This window comes from Nycticebus coucang, chromosome 12 (assembly GCF_027406575.1).
Source record: "Nycticebus coucang isolate mNycCou1 chromosome 12, mNycCou1.pri, whole genome shotgun sequence".
In the NCBI taxonomy this organism is placed as follows: Eukaryota; Metazoa; Chordata; class Mammalia; order Primates; family Lorisidae; genus Nycticebus; species Nycticebus coucang.
The window spans coordinates 110,260,899-110,278,192 of NC_069791.1; the positions used below are offsets into that span (position 1 = coordinate 110,260,899).

Genomic DNA, 17,294 nt, shown 5'->3' on the forward strand with positions numbered 1-17,294 from the left:
ATGAAGATATTTACTGCTCCGTTGTTGACAGGGGCCAGGGAATTGGTGGCCAGCTAGATGGCCATGACTGTCAAGATGAAAAGCAGGGTGGATCCTTGGCTGGCTTACAGTAAAACCGCTGGAGGTTTGTAGCTGGCACCCGTTCTGATGGTCAGTTCCTCTACCTGACTAGCTGCTGCAGGTGGAGACTATTGCCCCTGCAGGTAAGTGAGAAATGAAGGTTGCATATGCGGATACACCGTGCAATGGTTGCAAGGGGTGAAGGAGCTCACATTCAGCAACATGGCTAGCTCTCACATTACGTGAAAAAGGAAGAAAGAGAGTGAAGTTTACGGTAAAACTCCATTTATGTAAAGGATACATTCATATGTAATAACGCCTACGATACTACGTATCTCTCAAGGGTGTTTGTGTATCTAAATAAACGCATCACGGAGGGTAAAGAGGAAACAAGTATATTGGTAGTTTTAATGTTAGGTGTGCTATCTGTTTGACATATTTCTGCTCTGTTTTAAGTGTGAACACTGAGCATTAGTCCTAAATTTATATCTGACTGTGAAGGCCACTTACGGGGCGAGTTGTGTCTCCATCACTCCCGTTTCCCCATCCCTGTGCCACACCTTATGGGTTGAGCAGGTTAATTCACTTCTGTGAGCCTTTGTTTACTCATCTACAATCCTTACAAGGTGTTTTGTGCTGCTTTGTTGAGTTAAGGCATGTAATGTGATCAGCGTGGTGCCTGTCTTATGACAAGCGCTCGGTAAATGTTACCTATTGTTACTGACATTGGGCCCGGGCTGTAAGGGAAGTGTTGGAATCTAACGTTTGATATAAAGAGAGAACGAAAGCGGTGGAGTGCAGACACAGTGCCCGCGTGCATGGCTGAGTCCTCTCATCACTCCCTGGGGATCACCGTCACGACCCAGCTGTTGTGAGACGTGTGTACACTCATGTGTGAGGTCCCCAGTGGAACCTCTAACTACAGGGATGTCATCTACCGGTGTCTTCTCTACCCCACCCTAACTAGAATGGAGCCTTCCATGGAGTTAGTAAGCAGCCTGGTCTTCTGTTCACAAGTGCGGTGCTTGGTGCATGTACCAATTATTGTTTTGAATGAATGGATATAAATGCTTTCTCCTTTCAGGGCCCTTGCAGATGTCATGAGGCCACAGGGCCACTGCAACCCTGATCACATGGAGAGAGACCTTAACATTGTTGTCCACGTGCAGCATTACGAGAACATGGACACGAGAACTCCCATAAATAATCTTCGTAAGTATAGCCGCACGAATCCTTTCCAGCCCCGCACGGTGTCCCACACTGGGTGAGTTAAGAGCTTCTCTTTCTTGATAAGTTAGAACTTTTATACCTCATTTCTCTTGGATAACACTGAGTCTGGCACCGTTTCACTTGGTTGATTTCTTTGTTAAATAGTGATCTACCTGGTTTCTCATGGTCCATTCTTCTTTCACCTAGTAGACTGCTTGGCGGGCTCATTGTGGCTGATCTGTTAAATAATGACCCTCTTGGTTAGCTCATCATGTTTGGACACTTAGTTAACCAATGTATTATTTGGTTGGTTCGTTTTACAGTAATATGTTAGCCAATAGCCCATTGGTTTATTCATCTGCCTCCTGAGATAAATCAGCACTGACTTCTAGGTTTCATGCTATGTTCAATTAGAAAATACTAGTTTAGAAGAATCATATTATTATTATTTTTAATTAAACTAAAGTTCCATAAAAATAAACTATAAAATATTCTATATGTGTGTGTGCAGGTGGACACTGAGCTTTGGTCCTGGAGCTTTGGGCTTCATATGTATGATTCAACAGCAGCTAATTTGTTCCCATTGTTCTGCCAGGAAAAAAAAAAAGCTGTGTTTGCTATTTGTTTCTATTTTTTTTTTTTTTAGTAGATAGAGCATGCTTGGAGATCTTGGTATACTCCCAAAGATTTTCTTTTCCTTCAAAGGTCTGTAGATACAACATGCGTTATGGAGCTGATGCTCTCTGACTAATCAGAGCACAGGAAAAAATAAGATGGTTCAGTTTTTGACAATAATGTACTACTGGGATTATTCCCAGTAATTATGTTTTCAAGTAACCCCCACATTAAAGTAATGTGGAGGGCTTGATTTAAAATAACAAAAGCCAGACAATTTAAAGGCTGCGTTTAGTTGTGGCTAGAGGTTCCTGAAAACAGAAACAGTTCTGGTGTTGCACATTCTTACAGTCTGGGTCGCCTTTGCTGAAGCTCCCTCCGAGTTGTATGGATGTTTTATTTGCTGAATCATAGTTTTGGACTGTTTGGTTGTGGATTTTTTACACTCAATGGATGGAGAAAGAAGTCTGTGGAGTTTAACGTGGGTCATACGAGTTCTCTGCTTCCTCATTGTGCTGAGTTTTCATGGTTTTGAAAATTGTTGCAGTGCATTAGCAAAGTTGGCATCAGTGTTTACATGGTTTGAAAAATGAGCCAGTAAATAGAATGTCTTAGGTTTAAATATGTTAGATAATTTGACATTATTCATTTATGAGCTGATTCATGAAATGCTGTGAGTAATAAGCCACATTTTAGAGCAACAGACACTGGCCAGTGGAAGAAACAGCCATGAAAGAGCTGGGAAATGGCACCAACTCTGATGTGGGGATCACGCTATCCAGTCCCGGCTTTGATGGGAACGGGCGCACTCTCTTTGGGCAGCGCTGGGAATCAGCTGGACTTAGTCGTATGCTTCTGTCCCTTATAGGTGTGAACATGATCACGGAGCAGAGAAACTAAAATGAGGCCCTGGCTCTACAAGGTGATTGTTAACAGGTTTTCATTTGAAGTTTCAATCTCTAAAATGATTTTGAATCAGCACTGAAATGGAATAACAAACTCACTGAAGTCACCAAGTTCCATCATTCCATCAGGCTAACGGGCAGGGAACGTTAATGGATGTTGCTTGAATAAAGGATTTTTCATTTAAGGTTGTATTGAAAATAAATTTCTGCTTGGAGATGGGGTAGAAAAATTGTACATTCGGAAAAACAGATGATTTGGGTGAGTTCATGGAGGGCATAGGACTAGGTGAGTGATGCTAATTAGTTATTAAAGGTTTAAGAAACCAGGTAATCATCAGAGACTAATTTTGACTGATGAGAAACAGGAGAGAAGGAATCCAGCTTCGTAAATGGAAAACGAGGCCAGTCCATTCCTCAGCTAGAAGGCACCTGCTAAGCAGAAACCCCTTTCTGGACAATATGGGAGTCGCAATGACTTATCCCTAAAGAAACAGAAACTAAGACATGTCTGTTTGTGATACAGTGACAAGGGGGCATCATGCCATTTTTAGTTTGTTCTTCACTAAATACCCAGGCTTCCAGGTTTAACTAGGGCTTCAGTAATTTTAACTGAAATGTCATTTTTATATCTCTTCATCACTCACCTGACATTGCTTTAAGGGAATAATAATCTCTATCTATTTGTCTTTCCCTATCTTCTTGTGTGTGTGTATTTTGAAGCTTAAAAATATTTTATGGCTTGGCACCCATAGCTAAGTGGTTCGGGCACCAGCCACATGCACCAGGGCTGGTGGGTTCAAACCTGGCCCGGGCCTGTTCAACAATGACAACAACAATAAAAAAAAAAAATAGCCGGGCATTGTGGCAGTCCCAGTTACTTGGGAGGCTGAGGCAAGAGCATCCCTTAAGCCCAAGAGTTTGAGGTTGTACCCCATAAATGCAGTAATGTACACAGTTATGATCTATATGTATATATTTTCTTTATCAGTACCTATCCTGATATCTTTGTTTTCTTATTTTAGATTAATGTAAGGGTACATATGATTAGGGTACATTGTTGCTAAGCACACAGTAAACAAAGCAAATAGAGAGCCTTCAGAATGGGAGAAGATATTCACACGTTCTGTGAATCTGACAAAAGGCTCATCTGCAGAGAACTCAAGCTAATCAACAAGAAAAGAGCAAACAATCTCGTCGTTGATTTACTGCAGCTGATTTACAATTGCTAGATGTGGAAACAACCCAAGTGCCCATCAGTCAAGGACTGGCTTAACAAACTGTGGTATATATGTACACCGTGGAATACTATTCAGCCACAGAAAGTTGGAGGCTTTACATTTTTGTATTAACCTGGATGGAGTTGAAACCCATACTTCTTAGTAGAGTATCACAGAATGGAAAAGCAAGTATTCAATGTACTCAATACCAATATGAAGCCAGGAGATGATCTAATACACGCCCGCCTAAGAGAAAAACTCAATTCAATTCAAGTTGGGGGAAAGAGGACGGGGAGAGAGAAGAGGGAGGGGGATTGGTGTGCTCACCTAACAGGCACAAAGTAAGGGTATATGGCACACCTCCTGGGACACAACGAAACAGGGACTTTACCTAACAAATGCAAACATAACCTCATTGTTTGTACCCTCATATTAATCTGGAAAACAAACAAACAAAAGAACCGCGCTAAAAGAAAAGAGCAAACAACGCAATGAATCACTGGGCAAGAGAAATGACCAGAGCCTGTCTTCTGTATATTAATAATGCCATGTCGCTTACTGGCCTCTCCTGAGGCTTTGGTCAAATGCTAAGAGAATCAACAGCCAATAAGGCATTTGAAGGGAGGGGAGTGGAGGACAAACTCGGAGGAAAGAGTTTCAATATGGAGAAATTTTTGTCAACTTTTCTTTTTTAAAAATTATTTTATTAAATCATAACTGTGTACATGAATGCATTGATGGGGTACAGTGTGCTAATTTGATAGTCAGCGTGTAAAGCTTACATCAAACCTGTTTTGACTTTTCTGTACAAATTTCCTGGAGTTCATTTTTTCCTACGAGACGCATGACTTGCCTTTTTATCTGAAGGTGGATTTTTCCTCAGCTGATGCTGTTCATGTTCTTTCCAGGCATTCAGTGCTTTTGCCTAAAAATGTTTAGCCTGATAATCAAAAGGGCCTCAACCTCTTTGATTAACAGGATGTAGATTGCTGTGAGATTAGTGATTTTCTGCAAATGCTCCTCGGCTTCCGTATAATTATAGTTTGTTTCTGAAGGCACATTTTGTCCTTAAGCGCTATGAACATACTCTGCCTCCCCCCACCCCAACTTCCCTTCCTGCCAATGACACCCCCCACCCTTTTTGGGAGTGCAGAATAAATATAGGCTCCATTTGGTCTTTTTAGGAACAAGGAATATGAGTGAGGGGCTGAACACGCAACCCGGATTGACGTTTCTCATCTCATTTGTGTTCACGGCACATTTTTTCTTTGAAATAAAATTTCAAATTTGGAATGCTTTTTTATTTACAGAAAAATAACACACATAGCACACAGAGTTCTATATATTCCTCAAACACTTTGCTCTAATGTTAATGTTTTACATCACCATGGTGCATTCGTCAGAACTAGGACGTCAACATGAGTGCATCTCCCTTGGCTAAACTGTCGATGCTGTTTGAATTTCACTAGTTTCTTCACTAATATCCCTTTTCTGTTCCAGAGTCCAATTCAGAATACTACATTGTCCTTAGCACCACACAGTTGATGGTAGACTTTTGGTTGTATGAAATGATGTGATAGAGGCAGAAAACAAAATGAAATAAGCCATTGTAAGCAATTACAAAACCTTTATTGCCACAGTATAAAATGTGTCTTTTAGTGTTTGTAAAACATCCAAAGTGAAATTATTCACTGTGGGCCCATGTCAGGATGGAACCAGTTGCTGGCCTGATGGCACTCTCACACGGGATAGCACTTGCAGGTTCCGTGCGGCTGCTCTTTGCAATGGGGTTGATATCACACACTTTGCATAATCTGAGCAAGTGAGAGCTCACTCCAAACTGGGGAGAAATGATGACTTGATGTTTTGGACACAGAGTCCATCAGAAAGAACAGAGCTCTCTTCCAGCCCCACCACCTTCCTACTGCCTAGAAGGGTGGCCAAGTGGATTTATAAGGAACCTACAGTTTTATTTCTGGAAAGGTTATACAGGTCATATCGAGTGCCATTCCTTTATCCCTGTTTACCAACGCAGCCGGGATATCCCATACTTAACTTTTGGAAATATTGGCAAGGTTATTTCCGTATATTTAAAAAATTGGGGATAATTTTCTAGCCAAGGAAGGCTAAAAGGTAAATGTGGAAGATAAAGGACTATATAAGAGTAAAACAAATATGTAAGAGTAGGGACATAGGTATGGCGTTATAGACCCCAATGCCTTGAATATTCAAACCCTCATTCGATTCAGACTACTATTTTCCCCATGATAAGGCTGGGGAAGTTGAAGCTTGGAGAGGCTAAGTGGCTTGTCTGAATTTTGTCCAGCTACTAGGTAGTGAAGCTGGGGTTTAACTGAGCCAGCCAGGCCCCGGGGTCTGTGATTTAACCACTACACTGCATTCCCTATTCTCACAGTGCTCAGTAGACTTGAAAATATACACAACGAAATGTGGAAAATTAGAGCAGTAGTCATTTAGTAGAAGAGCCAGCACTCCAGCCAAGTCCACCTGACTCCATAGCCTGGACTTTCTTGGGTGGACAGGGGTTTATTACCTGGTGAATATTTGGGTCTCAGGAGGGGTGGGGATTGGGACCACTGGGTTGGCAGGATGGGTAAAGCGTCTTTCTTACCCTTCATGTGCTCAATCATTGCGAGCACTTAGTTCAAATGATCCGGAGAGAGAATATGACAGGTTTCCAACCAGCCAGTGGTCTGACTTCTGACCCTGCTTCCATCAGTTGGGTGAGGTAGAGCATGTTTTAGGATTATTACTTAGGATTGTAGTGGGGCCAATTGTCCAAGAAAGGTGTGCAAGGAAAGGGAAGGTGAGGTGGGTTGCTGTTTTAACCTTCCTTACAGGTAGGCAGGGATGCAATTGTTTTATTTGCTTTTGTGTCTCCATTGGCTAGAAAATATACAGCATTAAACCGATGGGCTGTTGAGTGCATGCAAGTGCGGATCTTCAGCACAAGCTTGACCAGAAGCCCAGTGGATCCCTGAAACTCCCGGGATTTTGAATTTTGAGAGTATTTGGGCAATTCCAACTCATGTGAGGGTTTAACTCTCTTGCATGAAGTCTTAGCAACCAACATTCTTGTTCCTGAACCCTAAATGTTCCTTTCCATAGTTGGGAAGACTAGTTGTTCCTTCTGAAGATCTACGACTCTAATGGTTTGGGCGCATGGGTTTGTAAATCACATACTTAATGAGAGTGAGGGAGTGATCTACTGGATCCACCAGGAAACATTGTAATAGCCTGAAATGAGTTGGAGTTTTTTAGAGCAAGAAACCTGGCACAGGTGGGTCTCCTCTGTGTGGGAGATGCTCACAGGCTTGTCTAACGTGAGTGCAGACCAGTGCAGAGAGGGAGTGGGAGCTGTGAGCTTGAGAGGTAGACAGCTGGGATTGGGTATTTGCTCTGTCATTTATTGGCTGTGCAATCTTGGAAAAATGAATTCTCAGAATTTCAGTTTCCCATTCTATGAAAGCAGTAAAACAATACATACCATACAAGATTGTTTTGAGCATTTAACCTGAGTTAACACGTGCCTGGTGACATAAATCCTGGCTGTTACTGATACCGTTTGTGGAATGAGTGACCATTGTGCTGCAGTCTGCTCACTGGGGGACGGTGCTACATGTGGGTGTGAATTCACTGTGCAGTTGTATTCTCAGTGAAAATGTTTCCATTCTGTGTGTGCCAGTTGATAACACAGCTTGTGTACATTTGTGTCTATTCCTAATGTTTGGATGCAAATGAGAGAGGAAGGAACTGTCAATTCCCTCCTAAGGAAATAGTTGGATGGAGCAGCTGTCCCATCCTTAGCCATTTGCTCCTGTTTTGTGTTTCCCTTGTTGCCCATCTAAAACACATGAGCTTTTGTTCTGTTAGGAATATTGATGGTATGATTTTATTTACATTGGAAGAGCCAGTCAAGTAAGACTCCGTGTGGTCCCACATGCTTCTTATACTTCCACCCAGAAAATTGAGATTTTTTTGTGTGTGTGTATGTGTAAGCAACTGAAAAACAGAGTCCTTATTGGGAAAAAAAAATCACTTTCTATAAGTCGTCTCCTGAGCTCTTTTCAAAAATTGCTACTAATGCTGGCCACATGGCACTTCCTAATTAGATTTGCACTGCCTTTCCCACGTACTTGCAACCAGCTGTAGGACTATTTGTAAAGAAAGCTAAATACTCAGCACACTGTCTGCTTTAGTTTAAAAGAGGCCAAAGGTGCCAAGTTCTGTTTCTTCATACCAGGAAAAGCCTATCCTTGGACACAATTCCTTTGGGAGAGTGCTCGTTTCTATTTATATATCTGGATTAAGTGATATGACATACCTACTATGTGATTGACGTTTAGTGTGGAGGAAAAGGAGTGATAAATAACACAATAGCTTATGTTCTGCACCCACCACGTGCGAGCATTTTGCTTCCTACAACAATTCCATAAAAGAATTAAGATTTGTATTGCATGCACGTACCTGCAAATGAAGAGACTGGGGCTCAGGTAAGTAATCTGCTGAAGGTCACAGAGATATATATGCTTAGACTCTGTCTGTGAACTCATCGCTACCTGGCTTTAAACTTTGTGCTCTGCTCACGACCATTCTCATGCCTTTGCAAGGCTATATATAGAGTTTGATATATATGTATGTATAATATTTATAATCTATATGTGTTTTATATAATATATATGTATTTATATATAATCTTTCTTTTTTCTTTCTTTTCCTTATTTATTGTTTGCTACTAAAAATTGCTGTATTACACTTCACTCATCTTTGAAAATAGACCAACTGAGATAAAGTAACCATTTCTGCCCTTGAGGATTCAGATTTTAGCCAATTGTTTGCTTTCTGATAACTAATACTTTCTTTAAATCAATATTCAACTGATACTTATTAAAGTCTTGCTATTTGCTAGTCATTGTGCTAGGAATTGAAGGCCCGAGGATGAATGAGACACATATTTGACATATGCTCTTGGAGATTACAAGAGAGATGAAACCGGAGACAGGCAATTGCAAAGCCATGTGGTGGGAATGAGTCCCGGGGGCTGCGGGAGCAGGCAGGAGGCCTCTGTAGAACATCTGGGGCTGGAAGGAAGGGAAGAGAGAATTAGGACAGCTTTTCCTGAGAAACTGGTATTTTGTTCTGAAAGAAAAATACTCCTCATCAACTTTCCAAGAATGAGAGTGAAGAAAGCAGAACATTTTCCTGTGCTGACTTTGCTCACCTTAGAGCTTTCTTGCAGATCTGATGAGTTTTATACAAATTGTGTAAAGGGAGAAGAGGATTTTGTTTGGTTAGGGTCACACTGCTTTTGGTCAGAAAATAAGAATCCCACATCTGCTATGGGAAGACCCAATTTTGTGATCAGCTGTCAGGGGTGGAATACAGATGCTTTTCAGACTGAGTTCAATCAGCCTGCCATGCTTTAAATAGATGAGTGTTGATTTTTTCTTCTTTTAAAAATAACAGCCAACTTAAAATTAATATAGTTAATATAATGATACATACAGTAACAATTTATAATAAAGTTTTTAGAAAACTGCCTTTAAAAAATCCCAGTAAGCATTCTCAATAAAGTTAATTACAAGTTGAAAAGGAAATCCCATTACTTTAGTCTGAGATGCAGTTAATGAAACTAAGTGTAATCATAATCTCAATATTTTATTAAATGGAGACGTAAACTCATTAATTTAGATATTAGGTCTGGAGTTGTGTACTTACACTGAGACTGCCAATCTCAAAGCAGAACCTCTTTTTTTTTTTTTTTTTTTGACTTACTTAGAGCCAGCTCTTTGGCTACATGGGATCTGTTCCCAGTGCTGAACCACAGCATGGAAGGGGCTCCCCAGTTCAAACCACTCAGCCAGAAAAGTCTATCTTGGATGTGTTATTGGGTGGGAAGGAACATGCCACATTTCTGGTTTCAAATATGATAAAAAAAAAACTTCAAAAATTAGAAGAACTGGGTACAGCATAGTGTACTAACTTCAATTTGCCAACAAAAAGAAAATTAAGTAAAAAGCATCTGCTGAATACTGTCACCATAATTCTGCAAAAGATTAGGGCATCTTAACACTAAACATTTAGATAAAAAATGATTCTCAAAATAAAAGGCAATGCCTAAATCAAGTGATTTTAGTGTCAGGAAAACTCATTGCACTGTGTTTATGTTTTCTCATTTTACTTATTTTTTACTTTCAATCAGTTGGAAATGAGAACACAGATGTGCATTTCTGGTTGTTTTGCTGACTGAATGAATATTTATTTAGTACCTGCTAAATCTTTTTAGTAGGGATATAGAGATTAATAGTGTAGATATATATATGTAACTTTATAGAACTTTTAATCAGACCATTCTTAGAATTTTACAAATAACGAAACTCATGTCCAAGAAAAAGCATGAATTTCCTTACGGTTACACAGACATGAAACTTGTCTGGTTAATACAAATAATTATGGAATGTTTACGACGCAATGACTGATCATGATGCATGTTTACTTGACAGTTCTCCAAAATGGACATGAGGATGTGAACAAAAGGGACATTCTTCATTGCTCCTGGTGCAGAACTATGTTAGCTTGACCCCTCACCTGCTGTCCAGAGGAAGCCCTTTGAAATATTAGGATATTCTTGACATTTTAAGAAAATATTGAATTGCGCACAGTCCATGAATTGGAGCTTGTGCGAGGGCAGCATGTTTTATTTACTCTCCTTTATTGCTTGTAACAGGCATGAAGGAAGCACATCATTCTGTAGAGGCAATATTTTTAAAAAACTTAATGCATATATCAAAGTCAAGGAAGGTAATCAATCAAACAATTCTTTGATAATAACTGACAAAGAAGTTGTATAAGCAACTTCTTTCTTAAGTTGCCCCTTATGAGTGTTTTTCTTCTGGGAATTAGCTTACAGGTGGCTGGATTCAGATCCCGGTTCTATTTCTTAAAATCACGGCTTAAGACATTTAAAACTTGCTCTTAGTTATTTTGAAATATACCCTTGCACTGTGCATGTCAGGTGAGATCCCACCAAATGCCCTTCCTCCTCCCACCAACCTCCTTCCCCTTCCCCTCCTCTCTTTCTCCGCACCCCTCCCCTTGCTGGACTATCTTTGTGTTTTATCATTCATACGAATATGTAAGTGTTTATATATTGGTTTCATAACAGTATTGAGTACATTGGATACTTCCCCCCCATTCTTTTTTTTTATTATTAAATCATAGCTGTGTACATTAATGCGACCATGGGGCACCATACACTGGTTTTATACACAGTTTGACACATTTTCATCACACTGGTTGACAAAGCCTTCCTGGCATTTTCTTAGTTATTGTGTTAAGACAATTATATTCTACATTTACTGAGTTTCACATGTATCCTTGAAAGATGCACCACAGGTGTAATCCCACCAATCACCCTCCCTCTGCCCATACTCCCCCCTCCCTCCCCTCCCTCTCCCCCTTCCCCCATTCTTAGGTTATAACTGGGTTATAGCTTTCATACGAAAGCCATAAATCAGTTTCATAGCAGGGCTGAGTACATTGGATACTTTTTCTTCCATTCTTGAGATACTTTACTAAGAAGACTGTCTTCCAACTCCATCCAGGTAAACATAAATGTTGTAAAGTCTTCATCTTTTTTTATGGTTGAATAGTATTCTATGTCTTACCACAAAAAATAAGTAAGTGAGGTGGTGGCTTTGTTAATCTGTTTGATTTAAGCATTCTGCATTGCATACTGAATCATCACATTGTACCCTATATGTGTATACAGTTATGATTTTAATTAAAAATTAATAAAAAATAAAAAAATAAAAAAAAAATCATGGTTTAAATGTGCCAAAAGTTCTGTAACCTCAGGGGCTGCTTTACATTTTTTATTCCCTGTGCCTGTACCACTCTGTCCCCTAGATCTTCGCTGGCTTCTTCTCATTGTTTAGATTTTGGCTAAACTGTTTCCTCTTTGGGGCGCCTTCCCTATAGAAAGCAGCTCAGCCTGTGTAAAGAATACCACTACTATCTATTAGGGCACCACTTTATTTTTATCATAGCTCGTATCCTTCCCAAAGTCATCTTGTTTACTTGCTTACCATTTATCGTCCTCACAGCATGCCTGCTCCGTAGGACCAAGGGCCGTGGCTGTCTTGTTCCTCACTATGTCCCCAGCACCTCGCCCTGTGGCTCATGCCCAGTCGGTGCTGTGTCAAAGCTTTTCAGATGATAAATGCTGTCAAAATAGAGTACTAGGCACATTTGATCAAGTGAATGTTGCTCTTACTTTTTCTTTGTCAGTTTGTCAGTTGCTAGTAGAGTTTAGTAAATACCCAATTAAGTACCAAGAGAAGTTATGTACATTTACAAGCTCATGAATACACATTCCAGCATCACCTGGACATTATGAAATGAAATGTCACCCAGAAGCAGTGTTTGTGAAGTTGGGCTCACCAGTCCAATCGTGGCTGACTTCTGTCAATAGTATTTCCCTCCTTTTCCTTTCTTCCCGCTTCTCCGGATGGTAGCTTGCTTCCTGATGCCCCATCCGTGCCAGCTCTCCATGTGATTAGAAGAAAGCAGAAAAGTAAACGAAGGGAGTTGGGGGTGTTTAATATTTATGAAATGACTATATTGTGGATAATAAAAAAAACCTTTGGTGATGCAAAGTGACCTGCTTTGGATCACAATATTGATTTCAGCGTGTTGCCAAACAGACAATTAAATGTCCAACAGAAATGTTTCAAATCTCAATATTATTTTTATTTACAGCTGGAACTTTACCTTGGAAGTGAGAACAATTTAATCTAAAAATTTGTACCCTTATGTTAATTTGAAATTAAAAAAAATTATTATTATTATTTTTTTATTTTTACATATACATGTGTTTATTAGGTTTCCATTTTTTGCCTTCACAAAATTAAAGAGGCTTAAAATTTAATAACAATGACAATGTTTAAGATAAGGACTAGAAACAAAAACCTCATAAAGAATGAATGAATATAAATACATTCAGAAAAGAAATCAGAGAATTGCTGCACCAAAATATAAAGCAATAATAATAGTAATAATGCAAAGAAAGTAACATTCATATTGTCAAATAAGAGTATGTCTATTATAGAATGCTTTGACTCTGAGATTGAGTATGGAGTCATCAGTTAACTTCTTATTACTTTTTTTTAAGTTTCAAAAAATAGACAACTAATATTTATAAATAAAAGTAAAAGATAATTTCAAAAAACAGACCATGCCAAATCTTATAGACAATAGAAAAAGAAGAAATACTTCGAAATCATTCTACTTGATCTGGGTACACCTGATATTAAAATTGGAGAGAATATATTATTATAAAGGGGAAATTACAAACATATTTCACTTATAAATGAGGATGCAAGACAAGAAAAGAAAATAGTGACTAATTCTCACATAAATTGGATTTAATTTTGACCAAAGTACATTACTTAAATATTAATTTTTAATTCAACATGTTAATATGTTGTTTGGGATATTGCATAAGTAAATATTATTTTTAAAAGAAAGACTTAGAACCCAGAGAGAGGAGTGGTGATGAAGGAGGAAGAAAACATAATAGATCCGCAGAGCAATTTCATATGCTTTGGCAGGACAGTCCTACAGTGGCAAGTCCCAAGCCTGGCTAATCTGTGGTTAAAATCAAACATTTACCTACCCTTTGACTCTGAATCCAAAAATACCCAAATATGCCACCAGATCTTATAATCTTCACCCCTGGAGCAAAATCAGGTCAAGCTAAGAAAAGCACTTAAGAACAAAAGATGCTGTCTCTGAATTTTCAGTCAGGAATACTGTGTGTGTCCCCTGCCTCCCAGGGTGTGTCTTGGTAAAAGTCTAGGGTGAAAATGGGGTGTATTATGCTGTGGATAGAGGGTACAGAGGGAGGAAGTTGTTCTTGTTATGTTTTTTCTGGTTTTTAAGCTTTGTGTCCCAATGTAGTTTCCCATTTTATTTAGCAACCACTGTATGTGAAACACTGTATGCGGCATACCAGGCTAATACCAACGGTAGTTAATATTTACCGGTGTCTACTCCTTGCCAGGTGTTTCAAATATATCTCATTTAATCCTTTTTGCAGCCCTGCAATGTGGAAGGATTATTATATCTTAAAGAGTAAACAGGCACAAGCTATCCATTTAATATATGGCAGTGTTAGGATTCAAACACAGTTTGGACTATCTCCAAAGCCTGGGCTGTATCTTCTACCCAGAGTAGGCAAATAGGTGTCATGTTGGGTGGTAACCCTGATGAGTGGTTATATGGCTTTCTATAAAGAAGTGTTGAAAAAGCTTCTGAGTCCGTATTCACGTTCAGTGGGCACGAGCTGTGATTGATTAGCCATGTCTGCTGGGAGAGAAGGACAGGAGAACTGTACGTGTGTGCCATATTTCTCCTACAGATGTAAAAAAGACCCCCTCCAAGGACTTATGAGTTTATAAATGAAGGGAGATAAATATGACATAAAATAAAGGAGTATAAACCAAATTCATAGGTTGGGAAGGCCTCAGATATGTGTGGCAGGTGAATAGCATATCTTTGTTTAATGAATGAATATATTAATGGCTTGAGGCATTTGATAACTTTTATTCTTCTACATTCTCTAAGCAATTTCTCTGCATTGAGTCAGACCACCATAAAACTACATATCAGAACTGCATTCCTTTAGTTTCTTATACAAACACCAACCCAGAACTGTATTTTAATACTATTAATTTAAAAAAATTATTGTTGATATAACAAAGGGAAATGAAGAATTCCTGCAAATCTGCTATTGGAAATGGGGCATATTTTGTTGCTTAATATCCTTTACATAGAGAAGGACTTCTGTGTTACACATTTATTCAACAAACCTTTTTCTTGTGTTATCTGGATAGGCATTGTGTTAATGAACCAAAAATAAGCCAGGTTTTTGACCTCTGGAGCCCACATATTAGCAGGGGAAGACCCTTCAAACAGCTAAAAGATGCATCTTTGAAAGGTTATTACTTGCAATAAGTACTGGAGGAAACAAGGTGGTGGGATAAAGAGTAACAAAGCTGATGTTAATGAGGAAAGGACAATTAAGATGAGACCCAAAGACGAGAAGAACCAATCAAGTGAAGATGGGGGTGGGGAAAGACACAATGTGCAAATGACGTGGGAGAGAAACTCATTGTGCGGTGGAAACAAAGGAAGCCCAGTGGGGCTAGAGTCTGATGAGGCAGGAGAAGAAGTTGTCTAAATAAATGTGGACAAGCATTATTCAGAAATGAGAGCAAAGCAGGACACTAATCTAGGCTATAGCTGCGATTTCTGAGCAACTACTATATGTCTGTGAGAGGCACTACGTTCGGTGCTTTGCACAAGTTTTGTTGTGTCTCCTGCTTCATCTGACCATTCAGCGGTGCTTCCCAGTGGATGTTCCATCCAACACTAGTCCTTTGAGATGTTCTGCAGCATTAGGGTTCTTTGGATAAATAAATGGAAGACTCAGGATAAAGGCCATAAAACCATTTACAGTTATGTTCATTTCAGTGTTTCTCAAACTGATATATCCACTGAACATCTCTTTGTGTAATGCTATTATATCTATGGGAAAAAGTATTCTGGAGAGCGTACTTGGAAGAATGCTACCAGACTGATGTTTACCTGGTCCTACTTACTCACCTTCTATTGTGATAAACTTGCTACGTCTCAAGGCAATCCATTTTGTTTATAGGCACCTTCATTCATTGGCAGTTTGCTGTGTACATGTTCCAAAGGTATCAGCCAAGTCTTTTAAAAGAGCCTCCCGAAGGAAGCCAAAGCCAAAGCCGTCAAGACTCTGCACCCTAGTCTCTCTCATCCTTTAAGGCTCAGGGCAAATGGTCCATATTGGAGTGTTTTGCTTACAAGCAATAGAAGTTAATTCTGTACTAAAAGGGACCTCCACCTCTCTCTCTCTCTCTTTCTTTCTCTCTCTTTTTTAAACAGAGTCTCACTCTGTCACCCTGGGTAGAGTGCCATGGAGTCTTAGTTCACTGCAATCTCAAACTCTTGGGCTCAATGATCCTCTTGCCTCAGCCTCCAGAGTAGCTGAGATTACAGGTGTTGGTCACAATGCCTGTATAGTTTTTTGCTCAGACTGTTCTTGAATTCTTTTTTTTTTTTTTTTTTTTTCCTTTTTTTTATTGTTGGGGATTCATTGAGGGTACAATAAGCCAGTTACACTGATTGCAATTGTTAGGTAAAGTCCCTCTTGCAATCATGTCTTGCCCCCATAAAGTGTGACACACACTAAGGCCCCACCCCCCTCCCTCCATCCCTCTTTCTGCACCCCCCCATAACCTTAATTCTCATTAATTGTCCTCATATCAAGATTGAGTACATAGGATTCATGCTTCTCCATTCTTGTGATGCTTTACTAAGAATAATGTCTTCCACTTCCATCCAGGTTAATACGAAGGATGTAAAGTCTCCATTTTTTTTAATGGCTGAATAGTATTCCATGGTATACATATACCACAGCTTGTTAATCCATTCCTGGGTTGGTGGGCATTTAGGCTGTTTCCACATTTTGGCGATTGCAAATTGAGCTGCAATAAACAGTCTAGTACAAGTGTCCTTATGATAAAAGGATTTTTTTCCTTCTGGGTAGATGCCCAGTAATGGGATTGCAGGATCGAATGGGAGGTCTAGGTTGAGTGCTTTAAGGTTTCTCCATACTTCCTTCCAGAAAGGTTGTACTAGTTTGCAGTCCCACCAGCAGTGTAAAAGTGTTCCCTTCTCTCCACATCCACGCCAGCATCTGCAGTTTTGAGATTTTGTGATGTGGGCCATTCTCTCTGGGGTTAGATGGTATCTCAGGGATGTTTTGATTTGCATTTCTCTAATATATAGAGATGATGAACATTTTTTCATGTGTTTGTTAGCCATTCGTCTGTCGTCTTTAGAGAAAGTTCTATTCATGTCTCTTGCCCATTGATATAAGGGATTGTTGGCTTTTTTCATGTGGATTAATTTGAGTTCTCTATAGATCCTGGTTATCAAGCTTTTGTCTGATTGAAAATATGCAAATATCCTTTCCCTGTTCTTGAATTCTTGAGCTTAAACAATCCACCAGGCTCCACCTCCCAGAGTGCTAGGATTACAGGCGTGAGGCACCATGCCTGGCCATATCCTCTTAAAGGATATGGGTTGACTCAGAGAACTGGAAGAGCATCTGAAGGTCCAAGCTTGCCATGATAGGAGTTAGAGCAGTTCCAACCATGATCCTTATCCTCGGCTG

General features: G+C 39.5%; 1 protein-coding gene across 3 annotated transcripts in view; it reads left to right on the plus strand.

The window, feature by feature from the left end:
* Window positions 1–17,294, plus strand: part of SHISA9 (shisa family member 9) — a 310,797-nt gene that overhangs the window by 11,842 nt on the left and 281,661 nt on the right. For all 3 annotated transcript variants that reach the window (XM_053557600.1, XM_053557601.1, XM_053557602.1), the window contains exon 2: window positions 1,145–1,272. In XM_053557600.1, the coding sequence (XP_053413575.1) occupies window positions 1,145–1,272 (128 nt within the window). The remainder of the gene's footprint in view (window positions 1–1,144; window positions 1,273–17,294) is intronic.